The 18,524-nt window shown below is 42.6% G+C and overlaps 1 protein-coding gene and 1 long non-coding RNA gene across 3 annotated transcripts in view; one reads left to right on the top strand and one right to left on the bottom strand.

Moving 5' to 3' along the window:
• The window catches only part of TECR (trans-2,3-enoyl-CoA reductase), a 54,071-nt gene extending 42,013 nt beyond the window's left edge, over positions 1 to 12,058 (bottom strand). The window contains exon 1 of the mRNA XM_072990342.2: positions 11,892 to 12,058. Within this exon, the coding sequence (XP_072846443.1) occupies positions 11,892 to 11,906 (15 nt within the window). The 5' untranslated portion in view covers positions 11,907 to 12,058. The remainder of the gene's footprint in view (positions 1 to 11,891) is intronic.
• LOC140704530 (uncharacterized) overlaps positions 1 to 18,524 on the top strand; it is a 54,658-nt gene that overhangs the window by 7,770 nt on the left and 28,364 nt on the right. For both annotated transcript variants that reach the window (XR_012083760.2, XR_013541963.1), the window contains exon 2: positions 11,097 to 11,176. This is a non-coding gene — a long non-coding RNA (uncharacterized LOC140704530). The remainder of the gene's footprint in view (positions 1 to 11,096; positions 11,177 to 18,524) is intronic.

Below are 18,524 nucleotides of genomic sequence, written 5' to 3'. Positions count from 1 at the left end.
GTAAAAAAAAAAAACGTAAGAAAACATGTACATAAAAAGGAACCCTAAAAAGCATGCACTGCACCTGAATGAGAAAACCAAATAAAAAGAGAAAAAAATCCTATTTATTTCAATGGTAAGGAAATGTGTCAATCTTCTTCTAGATCTAAATCCAGATTCTTAGTCTGAGAATCTTTAACTACAGGATAGTGTTGCATCAGCCACATACCCAGAGGCATGTGGTAAGCTGAAGCTGCCAGAGATGGAGCCTTATGCAACAAAGACAGGCAGACTCCTGCTTTAAAATTACGATGCAAGCAGGTGGTGAGACTGAATGTATCTAGGCTTTTTTTTAATTTACAGCTAGAGACAAGTATTTTACCATAATCAAGAAACAAATTTACTGTGAGGCTTTAGATTTTTTTTTCACTGCACAAAGACACTTGAATTCCAAGGCTACCAATAACACTGGTAGACAAGCAAGAGAATGTTCTTTCCATCTATATACTTCTTCAGTCATCAGAATGCAGTCATCCAGACCAGACTGTAGCTTTGCCCATTAAAGTAGAAAATGGACAGGATCTTCTTTCAGATAACACAGGAAGCAAACAGAAGTTGCACCAATAGATTCAACAGACAAAAAAATTGGCCCACTTAAAAAACCTACTACCCTACTGGCCGAATTTAGAAAAGCCTCAATTCTGACAAGTGATAGTTCCAAGCACAAAACGCAGACTAGGGCAGATTGCGAATGTACACAGTAACTTCAGTACAAGAAACTCTAGTCTCCTCAGTTTACACAGACCCATAGAGTCTATCTCTGGCTGTAGTGGGATTGCTTCTCTTGCTAAATACCAGACTAAGCCATTGAAGAAAAAGAAGGACCTTGGAAATAGATCAAAATCTATTGGACACATGACCAGGATACATGCCTTCCAACATCAAGCTGACAGCACCCTCTGGTGCGTGCGCAAAACCATCACAGCCAAGTGACAGGTCTCACTTGGACGTACAAAATTGTTACGGGTATACTTTGCTTTAAGAGGGGGAAAGGGATCAAAGTGATCCCCCAGCTGCATTGCCTTTGCAAAGGCAGTGGGGCTGGGTGATGGCTTGGAACGGGATTTGCCCCTCTTTCTATGCCCAATCCAAGCCATCCCCCAGCCCCACTTCCTGGCTGAGCATGGCCGGGATAGTCTGGCTGCTCGCCTCCAGGCAGCAGCGGTGGAAGCCCGGCAGTGGTTCAGACTGGTGAGGTAAGGTGCTGGTTTTTGCTTTTTAAAAACTGTTTTGGGTGCCTTTTGCAGGGTGGGTTTGGGCTGGGAGGGTTATGTTTCTGTGCTTTGTTGTTGTTTGTTTTTTGGCAAAAAAAAATTTGCAGTCCCAGCGTGAGACGTGCTCCAATGTTTATTTTTGGATTTGTTTTGTTTTTTTGCAGCCCCAGCGTGTCCCTACAAGGCTTGCAGTGTTTAATTTTTATTTTATTTTGGGTATTTTTTAAAAATGCTGGAATGGATTAATGCCGTTCCCATGCATTTCAACGGGAAATGGTGCTTCAACTTAGACCATTTCGACTTACATCCATCTTCTGGAACAGATTATGGTCGTAAGTCAAGGCACCACTGTACCAGGGATATTCCTGTAACTTCAGACATTTTAAGGCTGGAATTTTAAATACTGTACTTATTTTAACAGTTTTAATCGTTATTCTTCTTGCAACATGCCTGTACAAACTGTAGAAGGATCTGACATACATGCAGACTGCAATACATGTAGCCCAACCACTTCCAAAGCAATATTTGTGAAAGCAAGGTACATAAACAGCACAGTTCTATTCATGTTTAGACATGAGTAAACATCATTATGTTCAGTATGGCTTATTTCCCAGCAAGTGTGCACTGGATTGCAGTCTTAATACCCATCCTCTAAAAGGCCATTTTTTTGCTATGAACACTTATATAATTAAAACTGGTCCAAGAACAATGATTATTAAAGGAACATTAACCTCATGTTCATAGCAGAAGAAACAGACCTCTAGAGAGTTTCAGTTGAACCCACTTTTCTATAAGTGATTCTACATTCAGACAGTTGTGGCAGCATTTCAAACAGCCAGGCCATGTGGGCTAGAAGCCAGCCACAACGATCTTCTAACGATATGAGCATCCCATGTTTTGACAATATGCAGCTTCCATGGCCAGAATGAGCAAAATCAATCCCCACCATTATGTTCAGCTTATCTAAGATGTTAGCCAGACTGTGCAGAAACCCTGAACAATAACACAACTCCCATACAGGATAAAATTCAAAGAATGCTAAAGCTCTGCACCTAAACAATACACTGGGAGCAAAGGACATGGAATTGTATATTGCTTCTTAAAACCAAAGGAATCTTGGTCTCCTAGGGTTAAAATGCAGAGCATGGAAAAATAACTTCTATAGACTACAACCCCAGAACACTCCAGTGATTCTGGGAGTTGTTATCCAATACTGTAATAAAAAGATTGTTTATTAGCATGTCAAGAGCATGGATTCATACCCAAGCCCAGCAGAATGAAGTTCTTGTAAGGATAAAGCTGGTGGAAAGTAGTGCAATATGAGGCTATATCCATAATGTTCCATCAAATACTAATGAAACTAATGTCAGTATTAATAGGATTTGTACAGCCTCTGAAGCACTGGTTTGTGGATTTTTAAAAATTATTTTTTTTTGCTATAAAAGTTTTGTTATGACAGGTTTGATTAACATTCCAGGCTTGATTATTTTGTATCATAAAATTGGAAACATGCATTTGAAAATGCAAATCCCCAATGGCGTGCATGAGACAGACTGCAACTAGCCTGCATGACAGGGTATCTCCTAGGTCAGAGGTGGCGAAACTTTTTGAGCTTGTGTGCCCAAACTGGGGGGGGGGGGGAGTGGGCGGTGTGCCACAGTGGCAGTGGTGGACCTGGAAGTGGCGGCAGAAGGGGAATCCCGGCATGAAGGTGCGTCATGACCCCACTCTGGATCCGCTGCCAACACCAGGGTCTTGTACACATGCACTTGATGAAGCCCTTGCGGGGGTGTTGTTCTCCTCCACCTCCTGCCTGCCTCCAGTGCCGCCCCCTTTTCCTCTCCAGTCCCACCTGGGACTTTGTCCCTTTAAGGGAGGAAGGGGGTGTCCTACGTCATTACAGGGAGGCAGGGGGCAAGATGGAAGGCAAGTTATTTCCTCGCGTTCCTTTGTTTCCATCCACCGGTGCTCACAGGATTCAAGGGAAGGCAGGGTCTCCTTACTCCCCCCCCACACACACATACACCTTCTCAGGTTTGTGTCCGTGGGATGGAGGGAGTAGCGATCCGGTGACCTATGGCTCGCATGCCAGCAGAAAGGGCTCCGCATGCCAGCTGTGGCACGCGTACCATAGGCTGGCCATCAGTGTCCTAGGTCTTTTGCAAGATTCAAACTGCACCCTTCACTTGCAACATGAAATTGGAGATATACTGTTTTGGCCTACCTGGCATCAAGCTCCTTCCTGATCAATCATAAATCGTGATACTAAATTCGGAGCTTACATTTCAAAATCTAAAACTTCACAATTGTAGAGGTAGACTCGAAATGAAACATTTTATTTACTGTATTTTTCCATGTATAAAACAACACTTTTTCCTTAAATAATTAGACAAAAAAATTGAGTGTCGTTTTATACACAGAAGGCAGCTGCTTTCCCTGCCTTTTGCAAAGCCACGAGGCTTAGGAAAAAGGAAGGGAAGGCTCCTTTGGGTAAAACAGCAATGAAAAGGCTGTACGATCAGCAGCCCTTTGATCCTGAAGCCCTTTCATGACTGCTTTACCCATTTCCTAAGCCCACAGTCATGAAAGGGCTTCAGGATCAAAGGGCTGCAATTGTGCAGCCATTTCACGGCTGCTTTACCCAAAGGGAGCCTTCCCTTCCTTTTTCCTAAGCCCCGTGGCTTCGCAAAAGGCAAGGAAAAGTGGCGGTCAAAGGGAGCCCTTTGATCCCTGCTTTTCCCTTCCTTTTGCTAAGCTCCATGGCTTAGCAAAAGGAAAGGAAAAGCAGGGATCAAATTTTCTAATTTGGGGTTAGAAAAGGGGGGGTCATCTTATACATTGGGTCATCTTATAAACAGAAAAATATGGTATTTATTCTAATATACTCTTTGTTATCTACTCCTGCTTTTCAGAATTTTTTTGTCTCTAAAGTGGCTCACATCAAGCTGGAGATCTCAAAGCAAGCATTTAAAACAGTTCAGGCTAATGCTCCCTTGTGAGCATTTTCTGCTTCATCCAACGGATGAGCCAGAGCATTCCTTCTATGAACTTCTGTGGTCCCATGGCTACCGGCAAGGGAAGCTGCATTTTCTTTCTGGCAGAAAGGAAAGCAAGCTCCTTATAACTGCTTCTCCTCTGGCCAATCGACAAGGGCCAGGCTTGCTTTTTTGGCTTAACGGTATCCTTAGGAGTCAAGAGAAACTGACTCCCAGTGGCTCTTAGTCCCTAATGCATAACAAAAACCAGTGTGTGCTCCTCTTACGTTCCTATCCCATGACACCAGCACCAGGATTTAGGCCCTTTACTATATCTAAGCGGGGTCTGTGTACTTGTGGAGCCCCAGAGAAAAGACAGGAGGCGTTTTTAGGAGTGCCGCCGCTCCCCGCGGTTAATAGGGAGACTCAGACAACCCCACCACCCTCTCCTCCTAAGAAAGTACACCGGAGCACAGACACACAAGAATTGGAGGAGATCAACAGAAGTAAAGGGTGGAAACACCAAGGGGTAGACACCTGGGATCTGATGGTGGCAAAGAGAGGGTTTAACTTAGCTACCCAGACAGATTGGGAAAGAGTGGGAAAGGAGCAACGACCAGTAGTAGAAGCGGGAGCATGGGATATAAAAGTGTCCCAGGATGAAATCCCGGGTGGTTGGGAGATGATTTGGGTCCAAGATCCCTGGACCGGTAAATGGGAGCAAGTTCAAGTGCCTCATGAGGAGGCTGAGAAATGGAGGCGACAAAGCATACCCAAGAGACCATCGTACTGGGGTGAGTCAGAGGCTAAGGAGCGGCGGAGAAAGATAAGGGAGAAAAAGGAAAGGATTGCCCGCGAACAAGAAGCTAAGCGGGCATGGCATTTGGAGGAGCTCCGGAAGATGGGCTGCTTCCCGGTCTGTGGCTTGAACCCCAAGGAGAGGGATCCCCGTTATGGGGGTGGACCAGAGATGAGGAAACCCTCCCCCTTCTGACTCCCGATGAAGAAGAAGGTGGATCCCAAGAACCTGAAAAGGTGTTGGCTGGACCATGGGATTTGAAGGACGTTAATCCGTTTTGCAACAGTTCATGGACCCCCTTGCGTGCTACGTTTCAGCCGCAAGAGAAGTTAGAAGTTCAACATGTTGTTATTTCTATACCTGTTCCTAAGTTAATAAATCAAGAACACTTGTTTGAAGTTAAACCGTCTCATGGTTTATTTGGAGAGGAGGAGAGCCTCATAAATGAACCTTCACAGTACTCAATAGTTTATCAGGTACCTTTACTGGAGACCTCCACTCTCTTCTCCCATGTCACAAAACCCCCAAAGCAAGTAAGCAAAAATCACCGAGCGGTCAGCCAAATTGAAATTGCAGAATTTATTCCAAGAGTTTTAAATGTCTGGCTTCTGACTTCATATCATAAAAATAGAAATGAAATATTCCTAAGGATTGAAGAGAATGGCACTTCCATCTAATAACTTGTAGGCATATATCAATAACCTTTTATCAAAATAAGGATTGGATGACTCAGTGACACATATGAAAGATGTATTCTACCCTCAGTACAGTGTGCTTTGTTTTGCTTTTCCTATAGAAATGACCTATAATGTTTCATTTACAGGGAAATAGGATGGATTTAACTGAAATCAAATTTATTTATTTATTTATTTTGATTTATATCCCGCCCATCTGGTCTGGTCGACCACCCTGGGCGGCTTAAAATCATTATTTAAATCACTCTTCAGAAATATGCAGTTTAATCAAAATTCTTTGCTATAACCATAATACATACGGATACTTTACACAACTCAAAGATGTAGTTTTATTTTTTGAAGGTGTATAATCTTCAAAATAATTTACTCCTTTAAACAATGATATAATTCTGGAGACACAAAGAAAATTGAGAATTGCAATTTTTTCATGGGATATTCTAGAGTAAATAGTAGACTGGATTATTGGGGAGATAGATTAATTTAAGAAATCTATATAGAAGCCTATGGAATCCATGAACTCAAAGTTCCAATTCGTGAACTGTAGCAAAAACTTTTTTTAAAAAAACGGCTGAATAAGCACACTGTATCATAAGATATACAATTCATAATCACAGAATCATAGAATAGTGGAATTGGAAGGAGCCTATAATGCCATTGAGTTCAACCCCCTTCTCAATGCAGGGATCTAAGTTCAAGCATATCTGGCAATCATAGCCATTCCATAACGAGATGTTTGAACTGCAACACATTTTAAATTAAAACAATGTAGGGTACTTTTAAAAACCCAAATGCATTTTAACAATAAACATTTTAAAATGTTGATTCAAACTTTTAAAGATCTGATTTTAAAAATGTTTTTTTTAAATATTTCTCTTCACCTTGTATAAAAGTAAAAACAAAGACATACATTTGGAAACAACACTGGTTCATCAGATAAACCTTCTTCCTGCTATGTATTAAAAACTGTTGAGAATCAAGCCTTCCCCTATTTGCAAGTACAACAGAAGCAAAAATATTTTGGCATCTGTGTAGCAGATTTATTTCAATGTGAGCTTTCGTGAATTACAAACATCCTCAGACACATGAAAGACAATATTTAGGCCACAGGTTTATAAACACAGAGTTTGTTCATAGTTGTGTGGGTGGGAACCCATCTGCATGCATTCCATTTGTCTGGCCTCCCTATTTCTTTACCACAAGAAAATGCTGCCAGTGACCTTGTATATCAGACTCCCCTTCACTTTAAACCTCCATCTATAATTAAGTGCTATCTAAAAATTAAATAATTGTAACACAGTGGAAGCTAAAATGGTGCAGGAGCAATGTAAACATGCTGGCTGGGGAAGATGCAGGTTGTATTCTATCACACCTATAGTCAAACACATTGACTGAAATCCAGTAGTCAGCTGCAACATGTGTGTGTGTATGTGTGCATGTGTGCATGCGTGCATGTGTGCACGTGTGTGTGTGTGTGTGTGTGTGTGTGTGTGTGTGTGTGTGTGTGTGTGTGTGTGTGCATGCTTTCTTTACTGTCAAGTTGAAACTGACTTATAGCAACCCTACTAGGGCTTTCAAGGTAAGTGAGATATTTAAGGAGTGGTTTTACCAGTTTCACATACCCCAATGAGTTTCCATCACCAAATGGGGATTCAAACCTTGATCTCTACAGCAGTGGTCCTGAACCTTTTCTGAACCATGGGGGGGGCAGGGTCCGTGGGGGGGAATCCCCTGAACTCACAGGTGGATGGGGCACGCTTGTGGATGGGCGGGGTGTGCTTGCACACATGCGCAGATGGGTGGAGCACACTCACTGAGGGGGGCGTGATTGCATGCATGCGCAGAAGGGCAGGGCATGCTCACGGAGGAGCAGGGTACCTATGCATGTGGGTGGCAGGCCATACGTATGGGTGGGGTGCATGGGGGAGTGCGAGCGGGGGGCAGGAGATCTGTCTCTGTGGCCTACTCCTGCCATGATGACGGACTGGCACCAGGCCGCAGACCAGGGGCCCCTTCCCTAGAGTCCTAGTCCATCATTCCATCCACTACACCAGTGGTCCCCAACCTTGGGCCTCCAGATGTTCTTGGACTACAACTCCCAGAAACCTTCACCACCACCTCTGCTGGCCAGGATTTCTGGGAGTTAAAGTCCAAGAACATCTGGAGGCCCAAGGTTGGGGACCACTGCACTACACCACATTGGCAACTAGAGTAAGACTCAATGAATCAATGGACCTTACCGACAAATTGATTCATTATATCCTTACTATTTCAAGGAGCCTACTATAGTTGTGACTTATTACTGGATTTCAGCCACTATCTGCAGATGATTGACATTCTGTCCATCACCTCTAGATTTGAAGGTTGATCTGACTCGGTCTTCTCCAAGGAGAAAGCAAGTAACAATAACTAGGGAGGTAGAATCTGACTACTGAAAGACTCAACTGGAATGGATGACCCGGAACACAAAGGGACTGCAAACATTTAACTTATCTACTCTGCCTGATGTAATTATATGTATCCTTGTAGCTATTCAGTAGCAACATTTGTCTATTCATTCAAAAAAAATGGATCTTGAGCTCATTCTGGGAAGATGATAGGGTGCTGAACAGTTCCAGATGAGAGATAATAGCAACAGAGAGGAAGCTTTATTGTGGAAAGGCTCAACTAGATACTATGAGCAGAAATAGAAGGACAATTCTCTCTTGGTTATTAGTCAGACAGGGCCATTTCTCTATAGAAAATACTTGTGAAACTGCTGAGCTGGTTGAGCAGGCAGTACATGAAGCCGATCTTAGTCAAGTTGCACCGCTAGGCATATATCCATTTACAGGACAGGTGCAAAGGCTTCTCTGACCTCATCACTGAAGAGACGGACTTAGCTCCTCAGATCATTTTCCAGACTGCAGCAGAGCATTTTTATACTTGCCCAACAAACTTCACTTACATGCTAAAAATCCTCTGCCAGGCAACAGAGGAAATGTTTAAAAACATTGGTTCTCTATGTTTGTAAAGTTTCACATTTTTACAGTTTAAAACTCCTAAATAAGTCTGAAGCAATGCAACTGTGTACTAGATAGAAGACAAAACTGGCTAACCATCACTGTCTTAAAATACAGAGATGGAAAGATATATGCAGAAAAAAGGTCTTGTGTATTCTACAGACTAGATCTGCATTCACTCAGACTACAGTTTAAAGAAGCCACACCACTACCTCACATTAGGAGTAGGTAAACTATTCTGATTTAGTCTCTGAAATAATATGGATATACAAGTGCTTATTTATGGGCTTTGCTAAAGAGTTGCCCTGCTCTAATTGGAATCTGAACAATACTTTTGAGCTTTTACTCTTAAACAGAGCAAAGAAGAATACTGTACAAACTTGCGCCTAATGATAATAACCAAGCTCACTGCTTCTATTGGTGTCACAATGGTTACACCACCATGCAGGTAGAAAGGGCAGAATTTCAGAGCAGACTCTCCCACATGCACCTGAGGCATGGGCCTGGAAATCTACAAATGCTGAAACTTCAGATTGCAACAGAGCTTATGAGCTATCTTATCACCCTGGTTAGGGCCTGTTACTTAACAGCCTAAAAGTCCTATTCCTGTGTTAAAAAATCACTGACACTTTGTTGTCTGTATCCTCACCTAGTTATGACACTCCTCAGCATGGGCACAAACAGCAGAGACATGTAGTTTACACTACATGTGTTGGAAGAAGTGGATTTCTGAAATAAATCTATTAGTGCTGCAATATTCCTCCTTTTTCTCTCTCTCCCTCTTTCGGTTTATTTTTTCAAATTACATGACTACTTTTTCGGAAATTGTCCATGCTGAAGATCAAAGTGGTCTTTGCTACTTTGCTACAAAGTGGAAATTTGCTACTGTGGAGATGTTCCTTGAAGTAACCTCATTTTATGTTGTACAGTACTGTATAAGACTTTACAGATGAATATTAATTTCTTAACACTAGCTTAGAAGCAGACTGCCAATCAGTGGAGAACTTTTAAAAATAAGAATCATATGTTATTACGTCAGTTCTTTTCAGGGTTTTCTAGGCAGACAGTACTCAGAAGTGGTTTACCATTCCCTTCCACAAGGCCACACAGGCTGGCTTTTCTGGGATGCACAATGGGGAACTCCCCAACGTTGGCACTGAAGCCATACACCTAACTCACTGAGCTCTTCACCCAGCCATACTAAAAGGCTCCGAAGGCTGGCTCCGAAGGCTGGTAAAATTGGGACGTGGTGGCGCTGCGGGCTAAACCGCAGAAGCCTGTGCAGCAGGGTCAGAAGACCAGCAGTCGTAAGATCGAATCCACGCAACATTGAGTGCCCATTGCTTGTCCCAGCTCCCGCCAACCTAGCGGCTCAAAAGCATGCAAATGCAAGTAGATAAATAAGGACCACCTCGGTGGGAAGGTAACAGCATTCCGTGTCTAAGTCGCACTGGCCATGTGACCACGGAAGATTGTCTTCGGACATAAACGCTGGCTCTATGGCTTGGAAACGGGGATGAGCACCACCCCCTACAGTCGAATACGACTGGACAACAAATTGTCAAGGAGAGCCTTTATCTTTACCTAAAATTAGACACATAGAATAAAGCACTACACTTAGTACCCTAGTCACTGCAGTCTGCCCTAAATGCAGTCTCCGAACCAGGCTTAAGGGCAGCCTCACATAATGCATATTACAACACAGTATGCAGATCACAGTCGTCAGACTATTCCAGGACTACAGCAGTTATTAGCTATGTTCCATGCACATTCCATTCTCCCACTCCCTTTCAACATTATTAGACACTGACCAGCTGTAACATAACTTTGTAATTTTAAGTTACTAAAGAGAATAGTCCTTTCAAATTCCTTCATTTGTTTGCTTAGGAAACACAGTCACCTGCTACATGCTCATACTTTCAGCATCTGCTATACAGCAGCTGATATCCTGTTGTGCATTTACATAAATTTTTGACCCAGATTGCTATAAGGTAAGAAAACTCCGTAACCATCATCTGTTCCATCCCAAATTCTGCAACTCAATATGCAACATATAATGCCTGAAATCCTATCACATAACATAACCAAATAAGTTTTGGTTCATTCCTCGCTGGTAAATAGACTCTGCTGTGATAGTGTGCACGTCCACCAAGCTTGTGCGCATATGGCACTCGCAGGAATTATGGTGGGTGCTCTTTGTTTACTATCAAGGAAGGAATTGAAATTTATGACTTTGCCTCCATTACACAAGATTTCAGTCAATGTCCATTGACACTGTATAATATTCTGTGCTTGTACCAATCTACCCAGCTTATTTAGATGAATTTGGTACAAAAGGGAGCAGGTCTTGTAATCCTTTTTATTTTCACTTGCAGAACAGAAGATGAAAACAGCAAGAAAGTCTTGCAGAATGGTAAGATCTGAATTTGGAAGCATACCTACTCGAGCAATCAAAGTAAGTGTGCCAAAGAAGAACAGTAAGAGGAGAGAACCTCCATTACCCATTTTATTTGGAGATACCGTTCAGTAAGTACAGCAAAAGGCAAATGTGCCAGTTTCACTAGAAACAATTAAGTTTTCTAGAGATAGCTTCTGAATTTCTCTACTACCTTTCACTGGAATTTCCCTAAGAAATATCAAAAGTGTAAGGAAATTCTAAAGTTAAAACTGGTACCGTACTGGAAAGAGCACAACAGGCAACGAAATATGCGCAGAAGAGAACATTTAAGTACAATGTAGACAAGAAATCTGGACCAATTTTAGTCTGGTGGCCTATGTAAGCTCCCCAAGTGTCACAGGCACAGAAGTAGCCTGGTAGGTTTAAATAGTGTGATCTGCGGACAGAATACGAAGCAGATGCCCTGAATGAAGAAAAGTTGCAAACACCTTATATTTGATGAAGCATTTCTTGCCCCTCCACACACACAGCGCATGCTCACACGGGTCCCGACTCCCCGCACTCGCACACATGCGTACCTTTACTCGCCCACCCCTCACCCTAAATCCACACGCATGCGTTTCCCATGAGCCATAATCCTACGCGTGCGCCCTACCCACCACCTCCCCTTAGGTCAGGATGGGAAGAACCAGCTTGCCCCCAGGGGAAGGATGATTGCCTTGAGGACCCGCGAGCCCCGACCGTCATTCGAGGACCTCGGAGGCTCCCTCACCTCGTAGTATTTCATGGCTCCTCACTCCCTAGCGCCAGTCGCTTCCACAGCCTGGCACCGTTTCCTCCTCACGTGACTCTCTAACCTCATTGAAAAGGGGGCGCGGATCGAGGGAAAGGGCAGCGAATCACAGCCATCCACTCGCAACCCCCGCCCTCCGGCCAATCAGAGGAAGGGGGGGCCGTCTCATTTCGATGTGTACCCGCCCCAAGCGTCCCTATGGAAACCAGGATCGCGTGACAACGACGGATCCAATCAACAGGAAAAGAGCAGGAGTGGCAAACGCGTGAAGCAATCATAACATCGGCGCTGGAGAGGACTTCGGCCAGTTACAAAGATCGGCACAAACGGAGAATACGCTAATGATGCTGTCGCCCAATATAGGGCATCTCGAAAAAGGCTGTTGGGCAGATGTCGTGGGTGTGCTTATTTGGGAGCAGGTTCTCTTCAGAGCCCCTTCATGGATTGCTGCCTTGTTGTGGCGAAGGGGCTTGAGTAACTCAGGGAAGCTATGGGCTATGCCGTGAAGGGCCACTTAAGACGGACAGGACATAGTGGAGAGTTCTGACTAAACGCGATCCACCTGGAGCAGGAAGTGGCAATGCCACTCCAGTATCTTTGCCAAGAATGCCCCATGATCAGAAACAAGAGGCTAAAAGATATGACACTGGAGGATGGGCCCCTCAGGTCGGAAGGCATCCAACATGCTTCTGAGGAAGAGCGGAGGACAAGGACAAGTAGCCCCAGAGCTAATGAAGTGGTTGGGCCAAAGCCGAAAGGACGCTCAGCTGTGGACGTGCCTGGAAGTGAAAGGAAAGTCAGTGAACTAAAATGGACAGCTCCTTAAATCTGTTCTTCACTTCCACTGTGTATTCATAAGGGATTTGGTTTAGATTATACCTGACTAGCCCAGTGGTTTTTCCTACTCTCTTCAGTTTAAGCTTGAATTTTGCTATGAGAAGCTGATGATCAGAGCCGCAGTCAGCTCCAGGTCTTGTTTTTGCTGACTGTATTGCGCTTCTCCATCTTTGGCTGCGGAGAATATAATCAATCTGATTTTGATATTGCCCATCTGGTGATGTCCATGTGTAGAGTCGCCTCTTGGGTTGTTGGAAAAGAGCATTTGTGATGACCAGCTTGTTCTCTATACAAAACTCTATTAGCCTTTGCCCTGCTTTGTTCTGAACTCCAAGGCCAAACTTCCCTGTTGTTCCTTTTATCTCTTGACTCCCTACTTTAGCATTCCAGTTCCCTAGAATGGGAAGAGCGTCTTTCTTTGGTGTCAGTTCTAGAAGGTGGTGTAAGTCTTCATAGAACTGGTCAATTTCAGCCTCTTCAGCATCAGTGGTTGGTTCATGAACTTGGATTACTGTGATGTTGAAAGGTCTGCCTTGGATTTGTATTGAGATCATTCTATCATTTTTGAGATTGTATCCCATTACAGCTTTTCCCACTCTTTTGTTGACTATGAGGGTTACTCCATTTCTTCTATGGGATTCTTGCCCACAATGGTAGATATGATAATCATCTGAGCTGAATTCGCCCATTCCTGTCCATTTTAGTTCACTGATGCCCAGGATGTTGATATTTATTCCTGCCATCTCCTGTTTGACCACCTCCAGCTTCCCAAGGTTCATAGATCTTACATTCCAGGTTCCTATGCAGTATTTTTCTTTGCAGCATTGGACTTTCCTTTCACTTCCAGGCACGTCCACAGCTGAGCGTCCTTTCGGCTTTGGCCCAACCACTTCATTAGCTCTGGAGCTATTTGTACTTGTCCTCCCCTCTTCCTCAGTAGTATGTTGGACGCCTTTCAACCTGAGGGGCCAGCTTCCAGCGTCATATCTTTTAGCCTTTTGTTTCTGATCATGGGGCATTCTTGGCAAAGATACTGGAGTGGCATTGCCATTTCCTACTCCAGGTGGATTCCGTTTAGTTGGAACTCTCCACTATGTCCTGTCCGTCTTAAGTGGCCCTTCACGGCATAGCCCATAGCTTCTCTGAGTTACTCAAGCCCCTTCACCACGACAAGGCAGCAATCCATGAAGGGGATCTTGGACCTATAATATATATTTTTGGTTTTATTGTTTTTAAATGTTTAAACTGCCCAGAGTAGACCTTTGATCTAGATGGGCAGGATAGAAATCCAATACTTAGTGTTGAAAATAATTTCCATTGCTTATTTGACAAGGGAGAACAAAACATGTACAATCTGGACAGCATTAAAACTCTGTGTGTCATCGTTTAGAAGTCTTACCATCAATTAGCACTTATACCATATATACAAGTTTATTCCACTAGGTTCCTCTTCCAAATAAATAAACATAAACACGTGCAGCCCACGTGTTCATATGGTGGGAGAATTAGATTTTCTCACCTGATGGGATCATAGCAAGGGATTAGGGTAAAAGCCTGCTCTTTATTGTTTATTGCTGGGAGACTATTGGGAAGAAACTGAAATGGAACTGACCAAAAAAACTGTCTTAAAGGGTGCACTCTTGCTCAAATTCTAAATGTTATTTCACAGTGGCCAGATGATTGTGTATGGTTCAATTAGATTACATTAGCAGACAAATAATATGTGACGGTAACAGAGTTTAGCCCTTTTTTCTTTTACATTTCAAGTAAAAGACATACATCCCACCCCATGGCAGAAGAAATATTTTTGCTGTAATGATTTTCTGCTAGTAAGAGTGGTGTCTAAAAAGGAAGCTTCCAAGCAACCGCTGGGGCAGCTTATCCTTTAAACAGGAAGTTAGGCCAGTCCAGGGCATGAAGCCTAGTAGCCGGGCCTTCTCTTTACATGAGCACAATTTAGTGTCTATGTAAGGTCCAGGTCTAGCAGGTGGGACTCCTCTGAAAGGAGAATTATGGTACTGTATTTGGAGTCCAGAAAAATCTAAAATACACATCTCTAATAACCAGTCCTTACCAGAAATCCATCCAACTAATGCAGAGTAACCATCCAAATCCATGCCATTTATCTAACTCATTTTCTCACTTACAGTGATGTGGTTCTGTAATATTAAAATATTGTAAGCCAGTTCCAAAACAGTTGGAAAATAGGCACAATAGCAAAGAAAGCTTTTAAATTAGTTTTTGTTACTGACTTGTGCAGAATTCCCTAATTTTCTCTGAACCATTAAGCTTTCATCTTCTACTGTCAGAGCCTGAAAAGCATAGAATTGAGAGAAAGGAATGCATTATGGCAGCCATTTTTGTTGCAAACATTTTGAATTATTCACAGAGTTGCCGACCAAATTTACTCCTCTAGCATTCTTCCCCTTTCGTTCTGACTTAGTGTTTTGTGACTCTTGCAGGGCTGAAAGCAAGATGGGACATCCTGAGATAGAGACATGGTGTCTTCTGCAGTGGGCATCTTCTCTTCCCTGGTTTGTTTCTTCCCAGCAAATCAGAGGAAGAAAGCAGGTTTTGTTTTTGACTTCTTACTCTGGTTCAGAGGGAACAAGCCATAGAGGGCAGCAGGTTGCTTGTTGCCAAGGGATACAATAAATCCATAACATAAGCTTTTGAAGTTGTTCAAGTTGATACAAGTGGGAATAATCAGGCAGTGTGTGTACCTGCATGCTGTTTATTCATGGCAAGCCAGGGCTCTCTGTCCTGCCATGCACACACCCACTGTGTAAAAGAGTTTCATGTTATCTGGTGATGGACTGCTTTCATTCTTGAGGGTACTAGGTAGGAGAACTGCAGTAACAGGACAAGCAAGAACACGCACAGAAATCTGCTGGATCTTTCTGGTGACTCAGGCACACTTGGAGGTGAACATGGGCCAATAGCGCTTTGTGTATTATCCCATGCTAATTCCTGACTTAGGCATTTTCTGAATTGGAACACAGTTGTCTGGAGAAAATACTATCAGTTTCCTCAGTTTTGTACCTCTTAGGGACCAAGGCGCTTGTCAAATGGAGCTAAAAATCCAAATCTTAATTAAATTTCACTACAAAGTACTGATTTTTTTCCTGCCCTTCTGGGGGGAAAAATCCTCATTTTCGTCTTACTCATGCTTTCTCATCTTACTCATGCTTACTCAGAGCTTCCCTGCACAACCAATTCTTTGCTTCCTCTTCTCCAGAACAAAGGAATGAACCCAAATAGTGCAACATTTAAAACAGAATATTACACTCCGTCCAGTAAAGCAGTTGTAACAGCAGTAGCAACAATGAAAACACACCCAAACAGCAGTATAGCACAAGAGAAGTGAAGAAGAAGGATCAGGAGCAAAAGTCTGAGTGCTTAAGGAAAGCGGAACCTCTCATTCATTTTAGCTCCTTTGCTTAATCCTCTTTCCGTGGCAAATGTCCTTCATATGTAGTGTGTAGGTCACAAGCTATTTCGAGCACAAGTTCTATAATTACATCTTCTGGTACACAGTATGGGCAAATGTATAAAGGAAGAAAGGCTGCTATTCCTGTTGGAATCTTTGCCCTAAACATCTCTTTTTCACTAAGGTATTCTAAATTGAAAGGGTTTGAATATCCTTTTAATTTATAACTGAGGCTGTAACTACACTGGAAAAATAATGTGGGAAATGATACAGATTGGGGCAATCTGATTTGCATTCCCCCCCCCCTTAATCACACAATGCAAAGGGAAATGTGAATCAGGCTGGAATTATCCACCCAAATCTGTAGTTTCTCTGTGTGTGTGAGGGCTTCTACTTTTTAAACAAATAGATCAATTTGCATCAGTTCAGACATGTGGTTGCTTGAACTGGTGTAGAAAAGCTGCTATATCAGCACACACTCGGGAACAGTGAGCAAAGCCCATGGGCAAGATTTTTTTCTTTCTTTTCTTTTTACAATGAAGTACAGCACAAAGCCTCTCCTGGAAGTCTTGGCAGTTCTTTCCCTTTTTTCCTTTTTTTTAATTGCTAAGCCATGGCAAAACTTGTTTTTTTAGCAACTTAGGAGCAGCTTACAAGGCCAGCAATCTTTTTTTTTTCAAAACACCTTGGTGCCAGCATTCACACCAGGGTACCTAATCAAGGGGATGAAGGTGGGATAATGAGGAGGAAACCCTTGTTTAGGCAATTACTTTTAACTGTGCCTTCTATAGGGCTTAAGTAGAGTTGGAAACAGACAGTAAATAGGGCTTTTCTCTTGTGTGGCCATTTTAACTGAACAGACCCAAATTCTCCAATGCAACTTCACAAGCGAATTTACATTTCCTCCACTGTAGTTGGACCCTGAGCTAATGGAACTCTTATAGTGTCTAAATGTCACATTCCTGCACACAACTGAGAATAGCCCACAATGAACGTGGAGGACTATACAACAACAATAGAACATGTCTTGAGTATAGAAGGGTCTGTGTTCCATGCCCATGTTGGGCAACAATAGAACATGTCTTGAGTATAGGAGGTTCTGTGTTCCTTGCCCATGTTGGTGCAGTAGATAAAGTGATGAAGTAGATCTTAAGATATGGTTTCCTACTCAGCCATGGAAATCAGGGGTGGGGACACTGGTAAAACCATTTCTTAAATATCTTATTTACAGTACTTTGAAAGCTCTAGTAGACTTAGTATATGCTGGTATTGACATGATGGTGCATCACACATGTTTTAATTGAAAAGTCAGACATTATGGATTTTGGCTATTTTTTTGGCTTGGGGTGCATTGATTGAGTATTGTGTAGAAAACACTGATCGGGGGTGTAGCCCTATAATCTATGATTGCCCAAACTATCATGAACTATATGTCCGGTTCCTTTGGTGTAATTGTCTTCTGGTGTCATATATTAAATAACATTGCCCCCTTACAATAACTATGTTTAGAGATAAGAGTATGGATTTTGAAGCAGTCATTCCTCTAGACATGTAAGATACATTATATGGAGTAGGACAGTGCTTGTGTCTCAGAGCCAGGGCAAATAAACGTTAACTCTTTATTAAGTTTACCAATTGAGCTTGCTTTAAAACTTTTGTGTGACTAAGTATATGGGACTAGTGAGCAATATCAGCATTATGATGATGAAAATGGCCTCTGCCTGACATATTGTTCCATAATCTATGATTCAGTACAAGTCAGTGTTGTATGTACATGTGCGTTTCTGGGTGATATGGATAGGATTGTTGTGAAAGAACGGCAGTGGGGATTTATCATGATTCTGTGCTTTTCAACCTAAGTGTATAAACATTTTCTGCCTAATCAGTGAAGCAGCCTATGCAGATACATGCCTTATCATGTTCTGTCTTCCTGCCCCAATGTTAGGTTCTTGGGGATAGTGCTGAAACTTCACATACTTGGAAGATTTGTGATTCTTTTCTTTGCACTGAGAGATTTCTCCTTTTGTCTGCCCCCGGGGTCACAGTTGTCTAACATATAAACCTGCCTGCTTCATTTGAGCATGTTGCAAGCCCCTAAATGCTTTGTGTCTAACAGGAGCTATCTGCAAGGACACTACTCATAGAATATAGAGCAAATGCTTAATATCACCTCTGATTGTTCCTTAATGTTTGTGTTTGTAAAAGCTCAGGAAGATTTTCTGTAACTATGCATATTATGTTCTCCACTTGTTCCTCATATGGCAAAGAACTCAATCCATTTTTGCCTGAAGTAGAAAAATAAGACCAGGGTGATGTAGTGGATATACTGATGATCTAGGACTCAG

Source organism: Pogona vitticeps, chromosome 2 (assembly GCF_051106095.1).
Source record: "Pogona vitticeps strain Pit_001003342236 chromosome 2, PviZW2.1, whole genome shotgun sequence".
NCBI classification, from domain to species: Eukaryota; Metazoa; Chordata; class Lepidosauria; order Squamata; family Agamidae; genus Pogona; species Pogona vitticeps.
This window is presented reverse-complemented; position numbering and strand designations above follow the sequence as displayed.